This window comes from Bos grunniens, chromosome 11 (assembly GCF_055505025.1).
Source record: "Bos grunniens cultivar Pamir isolate PY7600 chromosome 11, Bosgru_T2T1.0, whole genome shotgun sequence".
Taxonomy (NCBI): Eukaryota; Metazoa; Chordata; class Mammalia; order Artiodactyla; family Bovidae; genus Bos; species Bos grunniens.
This window is the reverse complement of record NC_141175.1, coordinates 1,413,855-1,428,893: the sequence shown is the minus strand read 5'-3', so window position 1 is coordinate 1,428,893 and position 15,039 is coordinate 1,413,855. Positions and strand designations below refer to the sequence as shown.

Genomic DNA, 15,039 nt, shown 5'->3' with positions numbered 1-15,039 from the left:
CCGGGCCCCCCGCCTTGGCCACTTCAGGGGCCTCCTCACACGTCTCGGACAACACGGGCCCCTGGGAGCCCTGCGGGAGGATGTGAGGTCCACATGGAGCGGGTACGCTGACAGACTACTGGCCGGCCGGCGCCTGAGGCAGCCGGCTTCAGTGCGAGGGTGTGGGCGTCGCTGTCATGCCAGCCACGGGGCCTTCCTAAAGAAGTGGGCCACCAGGACCAGGGGCCCGGGCCGCGGGGGGCCAGGTCCCCAGGTCCCCCAAGAGCCAAGTGCTGGGACCCAGGCTGGGCTCCAGTGGACCCGGGGCATTCCCGGAAGCGGAGGAGTGCGTCGGGAGGGTTGCCCTGTGGGCTGTGGGGAGGCCTGGGGCGATCTGTGGGGCCCACCCGAGTGCCGCCCTGGGGGGCTGTGCTGAGCTTGCCAATGGCCCCGCACCCTGGCTGGCACCCCGAGTCTGGGGGCACGCTGGGCCACCGTCGGCACCCCCGCCCTGGAGGCCTGTGACAGGCCCCTCCTGCGGCCTCGGGAGCCAGTGGCCCCAGGTCCCTGCCTGAACAGGGTGGGGCCCCTCCTCCCGCAGCCTTTGTGCCTGCGTGACCCCGGGGGCACGGAGTGTGGGAACGGGGCTGGGGGCCATAGAGCACAAAGGCCGGGGAGGGGCGGGGTCAGGGCTGCCGCCTCTTCCTGTCTGTCCCCACGTCTGTTGCTGCCCCTCAGGACACAGGGAGGGTCTCCACGCCTGGGGACGGGCTGGGCACCGGTGACCCACTGGCCCCTGCGTCCAGACTCCAGGCCCCCGTCACTGCGGGGCTCCCAGGTGTGGTGCGGGCGCTGGGGGCCGCTGGCCCAGGGCCCGCTCGCATGCTCAGGCCCTGAGAGCCCTCGCTCCTCTGGCTCCCCACCAGACATCAGCCCGGGCAGCACCCTCCTCCCTCCCACGGCCTCTGCCCAGCTCAGGGCTCCTAGGCTGTGAACCCGCCCCTGAGGCCCTGCCCCGAGGCCCCGCCCCTGGCTGCAGGCTCCTCCCCCAGCACCGGGTCGAGGGGACCCCCTGCTGAGAGCACCCCCCTGAGGTGGGGTGACTGTCTTCCTGGAGGCCACTTCCAGGGGCCAACGTCACTGACCCCCAGGACACCCCTCATAGGGGCGTAGCCCACTCCCCACCACAGAAGAGGGGGCCGCAGGGATGGTAAAACAGACGTTATGCCCGATCTTGCCTGGGTTCCTGCTCTGGGACTTTTTTAAGCTTAAATTTCTTTGATAAGATCCTTTCCCAGGGTGGACGGCACTGGGAACGTCCTCCTGGCGGACGTTCCCGATGGACGGTCCCAGGCCCCAGTCACCAGCTCCAGGGGTCACGACCCTGCCCTGGTGGAGGGATCCAGTGCCCCTCGCCCTCTGGGACCGGGGGTGGGTGGGCTGCCCCCCTACTGCCAGGGGCCGCCTTCACATGGCGAAGCCCACCGCCCTCTCCAGCCTCACTTGCTCCCGCCACACACCCCGATGTGCAGCCCCAAGAGCGGCGGCGGGCTCTGGGAACGCTTCGTGTGTCCAGTGGGTTTTCCCTCTGGGAACAGCACCAAAATAGCAGAAGGAAGGAAAAGAAAATGGAAACTCAGCCTGGCGGCGGGAGCTCTCCAGGGAGGCGGCCAAGCTCTGGCCTGGGCAGGGGCGGTGGTGGCTCTGAGCCAGCGTCCAGGGAGCTTGGGCCCCAGGGGCACAGGATGGGACCCTGCTGGCCAAGAACCACACGGAGGTGCTCCTTCGGTCAGTCCTATGCGTGCAGCTCTCTGCTGGCCAGTGGCCAGTGCCCTCTGATGCCCACATGGGCTCAGGGGCCATGCAGGCCAGGCCTGTGGCCTCAGGCAGGGCAGGGTCCACAGTCGCATGGAGCCACTGGTCACCATGCCTCGGGCCATCAACTGGGGGTGTCCACGCAGCCTGGGCTTCCCTGTCCACTTGTGGGAGGCCCTGAGGCCAGCTGGCTCAGGCACTGGGAGTGAGCTCAGACAGGGAGTGGGGTGGCCGCTGAGCTGGGCCAGGAAGGTAAGCCATTCCTAGCCACTGCGCTGGGCTGAGCTCCTGGGTGAGGCTGGGAGCGTCGTGGCTAAGGGGCTCTGGGCGGGGGAGGTGGGGTGTGTGGACTGCGGCGCCCCGCCCTGGGAGCATTCTCCACTCACGGGTACCGGGTGCCGCTGAGGACGGTGGTGGGAGCCGCCGGCGTGGCCCCCGATGCCCGCGTGCTGACAGGCTGCACGCGGATTCAAGCACCCTAGCTCTCAGGGAGCCCTCTTTGCATGTGGCCATGCCTGCCTCCTGGGGTCCCAGCGCACAGCTGCGGGCGCCCCCGGACAGCGGTCTGCCACCTGGGGGGGCCTGCCCTGGGGTGCACCCAGCCCACCTTCCTCAGCAGCTGAGCCCCACTGGAGGCCGCTGGACAGCCCTGGGCCTCAGAGGCTCTGCAGGGGACCCCTCCCAACAAAGCCCCACTGGGTGCTGATGCCCCGCCTACCTCCTGGACCGCGGCCGCAAACGGGCACATGGTCTCTGCCTGGTGCCCGTCCCCTCCCAGCAGCCCCGTGGCCGCCTTCCTCTGTCCTCACTGCCCGGCTGACCGCATGTGGGACGTGCATCTACCACACAGGGACGCTGCTGGCAGGACCCCAGCTGGGCAGGAAGCCTCTTTCCCCAGTGCCCACCCCGAGAGCCCGGTGCACCCGGCCCACCCTCTAGACCCGCCTCCTGAGAGCCCAGACCCAAGACCTGCCGTGCCGACGGCCTGGATCTTAGCCGGAAACCTGGGATCCTGGTCCCACCCTGAGGCGTGTCCTGGACCTTCTGCACCCCACTTTCGCCCCCCAGCTGCCGCCACCGCTCACCTGGGCAGATACACCACTGACTGCAGGTCTCCTGCCTCCCCATTCAGGGTGAGGATGCTCCAACTCTGTCCGACCCACAGCAGCCGGGTCAGAGCCAGCGCCTCCCTGGGCCCTGCTACCCCCAGGACTGCACCAACCAGGGTGCAGCTCTGCCCCCTTCCTTTGAACTGGCCTCATGCCACCTCTGGGGTGTCCTGCAGCCTGGTCCCTCCACAGGGCCCCCGCTAGGGCAGGGAAGCGGTGCCGGGATGCGGCCCGGACTCTTCCTGCGAAGGGCAGTGACCACCCTCTCGGATCTGAAGGCTCCATGGCTCCCTGGGGTGCCAGCGGGGTGTCCTCCCAGCTCCCCAACTCCGTTTTCTCAAGACGACGCACCAGCAGAGGTTCTGAAAAGCTGGTAAAAATGCCCGCAGGCTCCCCCCGACACCCTGGGGTCTTTACCACATGTGCACCTTCCCTCCTCCCGCGGAAGGGGCTGGGAGGAAATGCACAGATCGGGCTACTGCTCCGGCGAGCACAAAACCAAGGCCCAGCCACATGGCGGGGTCTCACCAGTCACAGAGCCTGGGCCCCACACACTGGCTCCTCGCCCAGCCTGGGGCATGCGGCACCCACCTGGCAGCGGCTGAAGATGTCCGCGGGGGTGACACGCACGTTGAAGTGCCTGAGGATGGCCTTCGCCTGCTGCTGGGCCTTGAGGGAGCAGTCCACTGCCAGGCAGCGCCCAGCCCCGACCTGGGCCCGGAGCTGTGGGCAGAAGCAGCCTTTGCTCGGGGCAGAAGCTAGGCCCCACCCACCAGCTGAGGTGAGCCTGGAGCCTCCAGTCTGCCCGGGGCAGGGGCAGGGCGGGGGGCAGCCTGGGCCGGCAGGTCCTCACCTTGTGGTATGGCAGCCCCGAGGTCAGGATGACCCTCCCCTCCTGCCTGGCAACCTGCGCAGGAGGAAAAGTTGGCAGGTGAGGCTGCAGGCCCACTCCCAGGGCCAGGCCCCTCTGCCCCAACCTTCGCCACCCACCCCCCCCCCGCCACCGCCCCCACCCACTCCCACTCCTCCATCACTGCCTCCCCGAATCTGAAAGTAAGTCAAAGTGTTAGTGACACAATCGTGATCGACTCTTTGTGAGCCCATGGACTGCAGCCCACCGGGCTCCTCTGTCTGTGGAGTTCTGGTCCAGGCAAGAATATTGGGGTGGGTAGCCATTTCCTTCTCCAGGGGATCTTCCTGACCTGGGGATCGGATCCAGGTCTCCTGCATTGCTGGTAGGTTCTTTACCATCTGAGCCACCAGGTTCCTATAGCCTGAGCCTGGGCATCGCGTGCTGCGATAGATTTGGCCTTAGAGTCATGCAAACAGAATCGCTAACAAAATTAAATTTAAAAAGCCATCTCTATAAACCCAAAAAAGCAAAATGGCTGTCTGGGGAGGCCTTACAAATAGCTGTGACAAGAAGAGAAGCGAAAAGCAAAGGAGAAAAGGAAAGATATAAGCATATGAATGCAGAGTTCCAAAAAATAGCAAGAAGAGATAAGAAAGCCTTCTTCAGCGATCAATGCAAAGAAATAGAGGAAAACAACAGAATGGGAAAGACTAGAGATCTCTTCAAGAAAATCAGAGATACCAAAGGAACATTTCATGCAAAGATTGGCTTGATAAAGGACAAAAATGGTATGGACCTAACAGAAGCAGAAGATATTAAGAAGAGATGGCAAGAATACACAGAAGAACTGTACAAAAAAGATCTTCACGACCCAGATAATCACGATGCTGTGATCACTGATCTAGAGCTAGACATCCTGGAATGTGAAGTCAAGTGGGCCTTAGAAAGCATCACTACGAGCAAAGCTAGTGGAGGTGATGGAATTCCAGTTGAGCTATTCCAAAACCTGAAAGATGATGCTGTGAAAGTGCTGCACTCAATATGCCAGCAAATTTGGAAACCTCAGCAGTGACCACAGGACTGGGAAAGGTCAGTTTTCATTCCAATCCCAAAGAAAGGTAATGCCAAAGAATGCTCAAACTACCACACAATTGCACTTATCTCACACGCTAGTAAAGTAATGCTCAAAATTCTCCAAGCCAGGCTTCAGCAATATGTGAACTGTGAACGTCCTGATGTTCAAGTTGGTTTTAGAAAAGGCAGAGGAACCAGAGATCAAATTGCCAATATCCACTGGATCATGGAAAAAGCAAGAGAGTTCCAGAAAAATATCTATTTCTGCTTTATTGACTATGCCAAAGCCTTTGACTGTGTGGATCACAATAAACTGTGGAAAATTCTGAAAGAGATGGGAATACCAGACCACCTGATCTGCCTCTTGAGAAATGTGTATGCAGGTCAGGAAGCAACAGTTAGAACTGGACATGGAACAATAGACTGGTTCCAAATAGGAAAAGGAGTTCATCAAGGCTGTATATTGTCACTCTGTTTATTTAACGTATATGCAGAGTACATCATGAGAAACGCTGGACTGGAAAAAACACAAGCTGGAATCAAGATTGCCGGGAGAAATATCAATAACCTCAGATATGCAGATGACACCACCCTTCTGGCAGAAAGTGAAGAGGAACTCAAAAGCCTCTTGATGAAAGTGAAAGTGGAGAGTGAAAAAGTTGGGTTAAAGCTCGGTCCCATCACTTCATGGGAAATAGATGGGGAAACAGTGGAAACAGTGTCAGATTTTCTTTTTCTGGGCTCCAAAATCACTGCAGATGGTGACTGCAGCCATGAAATTAAAAGACGCTTACTCCTTGGAAGGAAAGTTATGACCTAGACAGCATATTCAAAAGCAGAGACATTACTTTGCCAACAAAGGTTCATCTAGTCAAGGCTATGGTTTTTCCTGTGGTCATGTATGGATGTGAGAGTTGGACTGTGAAGAAGGCTGAGCGCCGAAGAATTGATGCTTTTGAACTGTGGTGTTGGAGAAGACTCTTGAGAGTGCCTTGGACTGCAAGGATCTCCAACCAGTCCATTGTGAAGGAGATCAACCCTGGGTGTTCATTGGAAGGAATGATGCTAAAGCTGAAACTCCAGTACTTTGGCCACCTCACGCGAAGAGTTGACTCATTGGAAAAGACTCTGATGCTGGGAGGGATTGGGGGCAGGAGGAGAAGGGGACGGCAGAGGATGAGATGGCTGGATGGCATCACTGACTCGATGGATGTGAGTTTCAGTGAACTCCGGGAGTTGGTGATGGACAGGGAGGCCTGGTGGGCTGCGATTCACGGGGTCGCAAAGAGTCGGACACGATTGAACGACTGATCTGATCTGATCTGATAAACCCAAAAAAGATGAAACAAATGAACCACAAATAGAGAAATACTGCAAATGCCACGAAGCCACCGTGAACTGACCAGGTAACTCTGGGGCTACAGACCAAACTGGAATACACCCTGCAGTAACACCACCGTTGGTGATGGCACGTCAACATGGCTATTCTGAAACGTTTGTGTGTGAACTGTGACATAAAACAGATGGGTAATGCTGGTGTGGTGGTAGGATTTTTCAGCTCAGAGAAAGGAGATTAGGGAGAAAATTAAGCAGATCACCCAATAAACCCTAGACCTGAATGGAAAACTTCGGATGGGTGTTATATATATTTGATGGATGTTTTATTAGTTGCTCAGTCATGTCCAACTCTTTGCAACCCCATGGACTGCAGCCCTCCAGGGTCCTCTCTCCATGGGATTCTCCAGGCAGGAATACTGGAGTGAGTGGCCATTGCCTTCTCCGGGGGATCTTCTTGACTCCCTTGATGGGTGTTATATATATTTAGAGGTACTTCATCCCTCCGCCCACCGCAAAGGCCTAGAAATGAGAACCAACCCTGCAGCTGTGAGCGCCCTCATGCAGGCTGATTTCTAGACAGGGTTCGTGCTAGAAGGAACCGGGGAGCTTTGGAGGAATAGCTGATTCTAGATCTAAGGAGCTGGAGCGTCTCTTTAGATGGGACAGCGAAGAAGTTATCAAAGTTTACAAGGATCACGTCAAAAGGGCTCAGGAGCCAGCCGACGTGCCACGAGGGGCGCAGTGCGCATTGATGAGGTGACAGCTGTGACATGTCCAGTTTGGTTCCTTTTCGTGTGTTATCTTTGGAGAGTGTGAGGGGCCAGCTGACTAGCGTGAGAGCTGAACACTGCAGCTCTGGGAAGGAAACGCCAGGGATGGTCATGACGTTGTATTTGGCAACAATTTCTTGGCTGTGCCACTGAAAGCAAAGACAACACAATTAAAAATAAATTGGACTTTGTCAAAGTTAAAAAACTTTTGTACATCACAGGACACTGCTAAGAAAGTGAAAAAACAACCCACAGAATGGGGAAGAATATTTGCAAATCATGTATCTGATCAGGGATTAACATCTAGAATATATAAATAACTCCCACAACTCAATGGCAGGAAAAGCAGATAAACCAGTTAATATGTGGGCAAGGGACCTTGCCCTTCTTCTTCTCTGGAGAAAATACACTTCTCCAGGGAAGGCACACAAATGACCAATATGCACATGTGAGGATGCTCAACGTGAGTCATCAGGGAAACGGGGTACACTGGGAATCACTTCACATCTCTTAGGATGGCTTTACTTTTAAAAAGGAAAATAAGTGTTGATAGGAAAGTACAGAAATCTGGAAGCTTTACGCGTTGCTGGCGGGAATGTCAAGTGCGGCTGCCTGTGGAAGACTGCTGCAGTCCCTCAGATTAAACAGAGTTAGCGCATGATCGAGCGATTCCGCTGCCAGGTACAGGTCCAAAGGACCTGAGAGCAGAAACGTGAACAGATGCGTGTACCTCACAGTAAACGCAGGAGTACTAGTCACAACGGCCAAATGGAAGCAACCCAAGTGTGCATCGGCAGATGACACACACACACGTGCATGGTGGAGCTTACTCAGACCTAAAAAGGAAGTAAAGTCTGATCCAGGCTGCAGCGTGGATGCACTTGGAAGACATGGCGCTCAGTGAGATCAGCCAGACGCAGAAGGATAGACTCTATATGACGCTGCTTAAGTGAGGCCCCTAGAGGGCCTAAATTCATAGAGAAAGAAAGTAAAACAGTACCTACCAGGGGCTGGGGAGGGGTAAATGAGGAATGATTATTTAATGCATATAGAAGTTTAGTCTGAGATGAAGAAAAGTTGTGGAAATAGATAGTGGCAATGGTTACACACACTGTGAACATACTTAACGTCACTGAGCTGTACACTTAAATACGGATACGATGATCAATTTTCCACAATAAAAGAATAAAAGCAATAAAGCAAGTGGTTACTTTGTAGTGGAAACAAACACACATCTGTGTGATGAATAAAAACAGAATCAAAAACAAACACACATAATTGAGGTAAATATGAAGAAAGATCCAGGCAGGAGGGCAGTCAAGAAGGCAGCTGTCCAACAGCAATGAGAAGAGCAGAGGACTCTGCTCAGAGCCCGTCAGGCCACAGTCACAAACCCAGCACGCTCTTTCAGGACAGAGAGGAAACACAATTTTCAAGGAAAAGTGGCCCCAATGAAAGGTCATAGCAAAGGAAATCCCTTTGATAAAAAAAGTTTGCCTTTTCTCGGAGTGCCTATGCATGTCCATACATCATAAATTCTAAGAGTCACTGAATATATAAAAGAAATGTAATGTCTAATTTGCAAAACCAAGAAAAACCACAATGTGCTGAAAATACTGGAAAATAAAAGTAAGATGGAAAGCAGGTAAGAAAGCTAAAATGATCTGATCTGATTAATTTTAACTTTAGACATTGTTAACTCAAATATACATGCTAAAATTTCCAGGCTAACCCCTAAAAGAACAGAAATAGGATTTATAACTTTCAAATTAATAGAGGGAAAAATAGAAACAAGGGTAAAAAAGAGAAAAGAATATAAGCAACAGAGGAGAAAAAAGAACAGAAAAAGTAGGAGAGGTAGAAAGAGCAATTAGCACATCACAACTGAACCCAAATGAGCGATTACCACAGATGTAAATGGATGAAACTGACAGGTTGAAAAACAAAGACTGTCAGACTAGATTTTTTAAAAAACAGCTGGAAACTATAACAAGAGCAAAGAAAGGTTGAACGCAAAAGGATGAGAAAGTGATATACAAATACTAACCAAAGGGTGCTGGAGTAACGGTATTAATATCAGTCCAAATAGACCTTATGGCAAAGAGTGTTAGTAGAGCCAGAGGTTCATCTCATAAACATTTCACTCAACAGGAAGATACAAGAATTCTAAAAGCTGTGTGCATATGCAACTAACAACAACTTTAAAACAGGTAAAGCAAATACGTAACTACAAGGAGAACCTGAAAAACCCAGTGTCCACTGAGACTTCAGTACAGCTCTCTTGGTCACTGATAGAAGCGGGCAGAAAAATAACAAAACAAGATACAGACGATTTGAGGAGATATTGAGTAAGCTTGACCTACTGAGCGTGCCAAAGCAAGAGAGGGACGAGAACGTGACCGGAAGAGACTGTGGCCTCTCTAAGTCCACGTGGAACGTTTATAAAAAGCATGGTCTGCTTGGCTACAAAGCTAGTCCTCACAAATGTCTAAATCGGCAGTATATAGACTACAATTCACTTAGGTTAGAAATCGATTTGTAAAAGATGCTAAAAAGCTCCCAAACCCCAAGCTTTCTGAAACTGAAAAACAGCCTTTCAAATAAGTAATTTGAACTCAAATTCGAAACTCAAAAATTATTAGCACTGAAAAGTAATGAAAATACTACATATCAAAATGGATGGAATGCAGTGAAAATATTACTTCAAGAAAAAGTTACTGTCCTGAATGTTTACATCGTAAGATTTAAGAGGCTGAAAATTAAAGAGCTAAGCCCTCCTCTTGGAAATAACCCCAAGTAAGCAAAAGGAAGGAAACTATAAAGATAAAAAGAAATTAATGAAATTAAAAAAACACAAAAATGCAACAGAAAGGATCAACAAAGCCAAATACCAGTTATTTGAAGGGACTTATTCAAGTGACAGACACTCTGTAAGATCAGGAAACAGGTGAAGCCCAAGTGAACATCAATCGGAAACTGATGGCCGCGAGGCACGCCAGAGCTTCACAGAGCAGCGAGACCCGGCCGCGTGCACGAGGCACTGAGTGAGGGAACGCGCTCCAGAGGAGGGCGTGGCTTGCCGAGCGACCCAAGAAGATGCAGTCAAGAAGATGCAGTCGACTAAGTAGTCCTAAAACCATTAGTGAAAAGAATCCAAAACTCCTAAATTCCTCCATCCAAAACACGAGGCTAAGGCGGCCTTGCAGGAACTCAGCCAGTGTTTGAGAGAAAAATCCAAATATTACTCAAAGTGGCAGAGAGGAGGGAAAACTCCCCAGCTTGTTTATGAAACAGAAGAGAAGATGGTGAGCAGGAGAAGTCCTGTGTCAGAATGGTCCTGAAGACAGGTCCAGCCACGTGACATGCTGGCAGGCTGGGTACAACTGGCATGCAAGGCTGGCTCCAAACTGAAAAGGCTCATCGCGTGCACAGATCCCAGGATGATCTCAGTGGCTGCAGAGGCAATGTCAGGTAGAATTCAGCTTCTTTCATGGCAAGATGTGCAGCAGACATGGAGCCTGCATCCTGGTGTGGGGGCCTGGCAAGCACCACATGTCATAGAGAAACAGCCCCTGTTAAGTCAGAACTGAGACAGCCGGCCACAGTTCCATCTGTTCAACCCCACCATGGAGGCCTTGACTGCTGTGAGAGGATACGGGACAGAAATGAGACCCGTAAAACCTGGGGAGGAAGGAATGAAACTATCCCTGTCTACAGATGGTTTGTCTGCAAAGGAGACCCCAAGAACTGACAGCCAATTCAGTAGAACTGAGATTTCTGCGAGGTTTCCAGAGGTAAGCTCAACTCTCAGGCAACTGAGAGCTAAAGGTCCGTGCAGTTCTGTGTACCAGCAGAAAATACGGCAGCATCATGTGTTGCAGACCAACTGTGCCAGCCCAGTGGGCCTTCCAAGGCCAGGGTCAGGCCTGCGGGTTTCCGCCAGGGGCCCTTCACAGGGGCACAGGCAGCGAGCAAGCACAAGAAAGGATGCCCGGCTTCACCGATACCTGGAGAAAGGTGAGCAAGAGTACTGTGAGGCGTGACTGCCTGCTGACAGGACTGGTGAGAAGGACAGTGAAGCGGCGACCTCGGCCGCTCACGGGACACAGCCCTGGGCATGGTTCCCGGCCCACCAGCCAGCCCTGCGGCTCTCCTGCAGGGCCTCCACGGGGAAGCCCATGGCCACGTTCTGAGGAGCAAGGCCACAACAGCCCAGGGACACTGGTGACCCCTTTACCCGTGGAGACAGGTCCTTAGTGCCCTAATCTACCAGGTTAGTGGCCCAGGCGCAGAACACCGGAGCCGTTCAGATGACGCTCATGGATGTGTGTCTGTCCTGGTGCCCCTGTCTGTCGGGTCCCTGGGGCAGTGGAGCCAGCCAGAGGCACACTGAGGTTTGCTGCAAGGAACTGGCCGCAGATGGTGGGGGAGGGCGGGGCCATCAGGCAGACCCTGAGCGGAGCGGGCTCCTGCCAGGCGGGTGGCTGCTCAGCAAGACCGCGCTCCTCAGCTCCTGCCGTGCCCGGGGAGCCCGCACGTTCCTCAGCTCCTGCCGTGCCCGGGGAGCCATCAATCACTGAACTTTGGCCTCTTGCTGCATCTGCATGGGCTGCGAACCTCCCGTCATCACGCCCGGTTCCTCTTTGCCAGACGGACGGCTCTTTGCTTGGTGGACTCTACCGCCCCACTCACACTTGACCCCAAGCAGCAGGACGACTGGGAGGCACCTTAGTGCAGCCTGGCTGATCCTTGGCTGGTACCCTGGCTCATCCTTGAAAGGTCTGCTCCCTGCAAGCGCGGACATAGCCCCTGAGCTTCTGCTGCGGGGGCGGGAGCCTCCTCCCTTCCCTCGCCAGCGCTGCTGGCCTTCTTTAAAAGCATGTTGATAAGTGTTAACGGAGCTCATCATAGCAAACAAAACCCACAGGGTAACCCTGCTGAACAACACAGCCAGGTCACCTCCTCGGGAGTCTGCACAGGGACCACATGGTTGGGAAAGAGCCACAGAAGAGAAGACATCAACAGGATGTGGTAGGTCCCCTGGCTAGAGACAGTCTCTCCAGAAAATGCCAGAGGGCTCCACCCGCACCAGAGAGCATCACAGGTGTGAGAGAGGCGGGCACATCGCCTGCTGCCCAGGACGCTTCGTGAGTGACACTACTGCCTCCCCCCACCCCGCCATGGCATGGCAGCCGTGAGGACAGGCCCTGGGAGCTCCGAGCACAAGGCCGAGGGGAAAGTGGGCAGAGTCAGTCCGTAGCCACGGGCTGGAGCTGCAGCCGTGTTCCCAGGAAGAAGCACCTCACCTGCCACACCCCTCGGGAGGGCACTGGGCCTGGGGCCTCAAGACTGCGATGTTCCAGGTTCTGAGGTCCAACCCCCTGGCTCTAGTCTAGGTCCTGCTGGGCTTTAGCGCCTGCTCTATCTGGGCCATCCTGACCCCAGCAGGTCCCCAGACTCTGCCCCTCCCGCGGCCCTGCTGCGTCTGAGGTGCCTGTTACAGAAACCGATTCCTGGCTCCCGTGTCCACTGGTTTGCCTCTGTGGCTGCAGCCACTTAAGTGTGAACTCAAACTGAGTTCTGCGGGGGTGGGAGTGGCCAGGCTCTGGGGGTGCCCTGTGCTCCCTGGCCCCTGTGACTGCTGACACCTCGTCTGGGATCCTCAGGAAACCAGGCTGGCCTTCTTGTCTCAGCCTCTGTAAGCTAGAAACAACCCCAGCGGGAGGACTGAGGGATTTCCGACAGGGACGGCGGCCAGAGCCACTCTTGACACGATCACGCCTCCTTCCCTGGGATCCAGGACCAGGCCTCCGGAAGACCTGGCTGTGAGGGGCCAGGGCTGAGGAAGGTGGACGTGGGGGCTGGTTCGGGAGGCAGATGCTTCCTCCTGGCTCAGCCCTACCTCTGCATCCCTGGGCAGAAAGCCCCACTGTTCTTCTGGCCCCAGCTTCCTCGTTAGCAAGGGTGGGAAGGCTGCCGAAACATCCAGCGGGCTGTCCAGTGTTCAGGGAAGGGCTGCCTGCCAAGCTCAGACCCCACTCCTCCCATCATCCCCTCCCCGCCCCATGCCCCAGTCGCCCGCCTGCTGAGCCTGGGGACCCTTCCCAGAAGAAGGTGTCCAAATGCATAGAAGAAACCACACATAGTTACGTAATTTCGACCTGGCCACCTCTGTGCTCTCTTGTGGCTGCACAAGTTACAACAGCCTGGGTGTCCATCAGTGGCCGGTGGATGGATCCACTGTGGTCCATCCGATGGAATGTTATTTGGTTGTAAAAAGGATTGAAGCACTGACAGATGCTACAACACAGACGAGCCCGGGAAATACCACGCTCGTGAAAGAAGCCAGGACCAAGAGGCCATCAGCACAAGTCCGCTGGCATGCAATATCCAGAGCAGCCAGAAATCAGGCTGCCAGGGCCAGGGGCGGGGCCTGGAGGGGCGGAGCCTGGTCGGGGGCGGAGCTTGGCCGGGAGTGGGCGGGGCTTGGAGGGGGCCCCCTCACGGGAGGGCGGGGGGATGAACGGTCTAGAACCCCCAGTGGAGATAGCTGCGCAAAGCACACCGTGAATTGTGGGGAGAGGGAACCACATCTCAGTGAACCCAGTAAAGAACGTTTACCGGTCACATCCTCACTCCTGAATTCTGAGACCTCTGCTTGTGTTCGGCAGGGCCCTGGGGCTTGTGTTTCCCCCTCGCCCCCTCCCCGGGTGTGAGCACCAGCTTCTCGGAGAGAAGGGCCCCAAGGGTACGCTGCGGCGTTTTCGGGGCCGGGAGCACCCAGGGTCTGCCCGCACCAGGCCCACCCTGCAAAGGAGCCTGCAGACCACAGGCGCTGGACAGCTACAAACGTCTCCAACCCGGCAACCGGGGGAGCCCTGCCCCACCTCGGGATGGGGGGTCACGTAGCTGGGGCGCTGCTGCCGCCACGAACACCCCCCCCCACCCCCGGGGCCGCGCAGGGACGCAGGGGGCCCGCGCCCGCTCACCTCGGCGGCCTGCCGGTGGTCCTCCCCAGAGTGCAGCACCCGCACGTCGACGCCCAGACAGCGGAGGGTCCGCCCCAGCCCCCCCAGCATGCTGTCACACACCACGCGGAAGGCCCGCGCCGGGACCTCAGGGGCCGCGTCCTCAGGCGAGAGCACCTGCAACACAGCCTGGCTCAGCAGCCGGGCGTCTGGCCCACGCGGGCGGGCAGGGTCTGGGGCAGGGGGCAGGGGGCAGGCGGGGAGGGAGGGCTCCCAGGCGCTCAGCGCCTGTGAGCCATGTGTACTCAGTACAGAAAACAGCAGGGAAGCAGGGAACACAACCCCAGACCACCCAGGACCTCAGGGGGCTGGCACATGTCTCCTGGGGGTGGGGTGCATACTGGAGTGGGCCAGGGTCTCAGGGGCACAGGGGGACATAGCCAGAGGCTGCCCCGGATGTTGGCGGGGGGCGGGGGCACACGGGGACATAGCCAGAGGCTGCCCTGGATGTTGGTGGGGGCCATGCCAGGCTGGGGACCCCTCCTCTTGTAGGACACTAACCGCCTGCCCTGCCTGCTTTCCTTTGGGGCAGAGGGTCCGGTGTGGATGGACACAACCCCTACTCCAGGTCTCCAACCCTGTGAGGTCCCAGTCTTAAGGAGAATGGTTCTTCCCATGAGAATCCTTATAAAGGGCCTAGGGGGCTTCACCTACTTGCCAGGGAGAGGCCGAGGCCTGCTGCAGGGGCGGCTCCCAAGTCCCGTGTCTCTCGCTGCGTCCCAGCCTCAGGCTCCAGGGCAGGGCCCCTGGCAGGTGGAAGCGGGCAGGCTCTCTGCACAGCGCCCAGTACACCTCCAGCAGGCAGTAGGCATCTGCAGCTAGGGTGGGCAAGGTCAGCCTCAGCCTCCAGTGTGGGGGGTGTGGGGTCGCGGGACGGGAGAGGTGGCGCCCACCTGCATAGACCAGCTGCCCCTCTCCCAGCGGCCGCCGGTCCCAGTTGGAGAGCTGCTGTGTCTTGTCCAGCGGCTTGCCCAGCACCTGCTGTACCAGAAGGCTGAGGCCCCGCGGCCCTGCGGCCCCGTCCACAGCTGGGGCTGGCCTGTCCGCCACCCGCATCTGTAAGACAGCACCCC

General features: G+C 56.2%; 1 protein-coding gene across 13 annotated transcripts in view; it reads right to left on the bottom strand.

The window, feature by feature from the left end:
- EXD3 (exonuclease 3'-5' domain containing 3) overlaps positions 1-15,039 on the bottom strand; it is a 75,417-nt gene that overhangs the window by 10,689 nt on the left and 49,689 nt on the right. For 10 of the 13 annotated variants that reach the window (XM_086323994.1, XM_086324003.1, XM_086323998.1 and 7 more), the window contains 5 exons: positions 14,860-15,022; positions 14,621-14,784; positions 13,928-14,083; positions 3,757-3,810; positions 3,495-3,626 (listed from right to left, as the gene is read on the bottom strand). In XM_086323994.1, the coding sequence (XP_086180120.1) occupies positions 3,495-3,626; positions 3,757-3,810; positions 13,928-14,083; positions 14,621-14,784; positions 14,860-15,022 (669 nt within the window). Of the gene's footprint in view, positions 1-3,494; positions 3,627-3,756; positions 3,811-6,407; positions 7,088-13,927; positions 14,084-14,620; positions 14,785-14,859; positions 15,023-15,039 lie in introns of those variants that run through there. The other 3 variants (XM_086323996.1, XM_086323997.1, XM_086324000.1) reach the window with 2 other exon arrangements.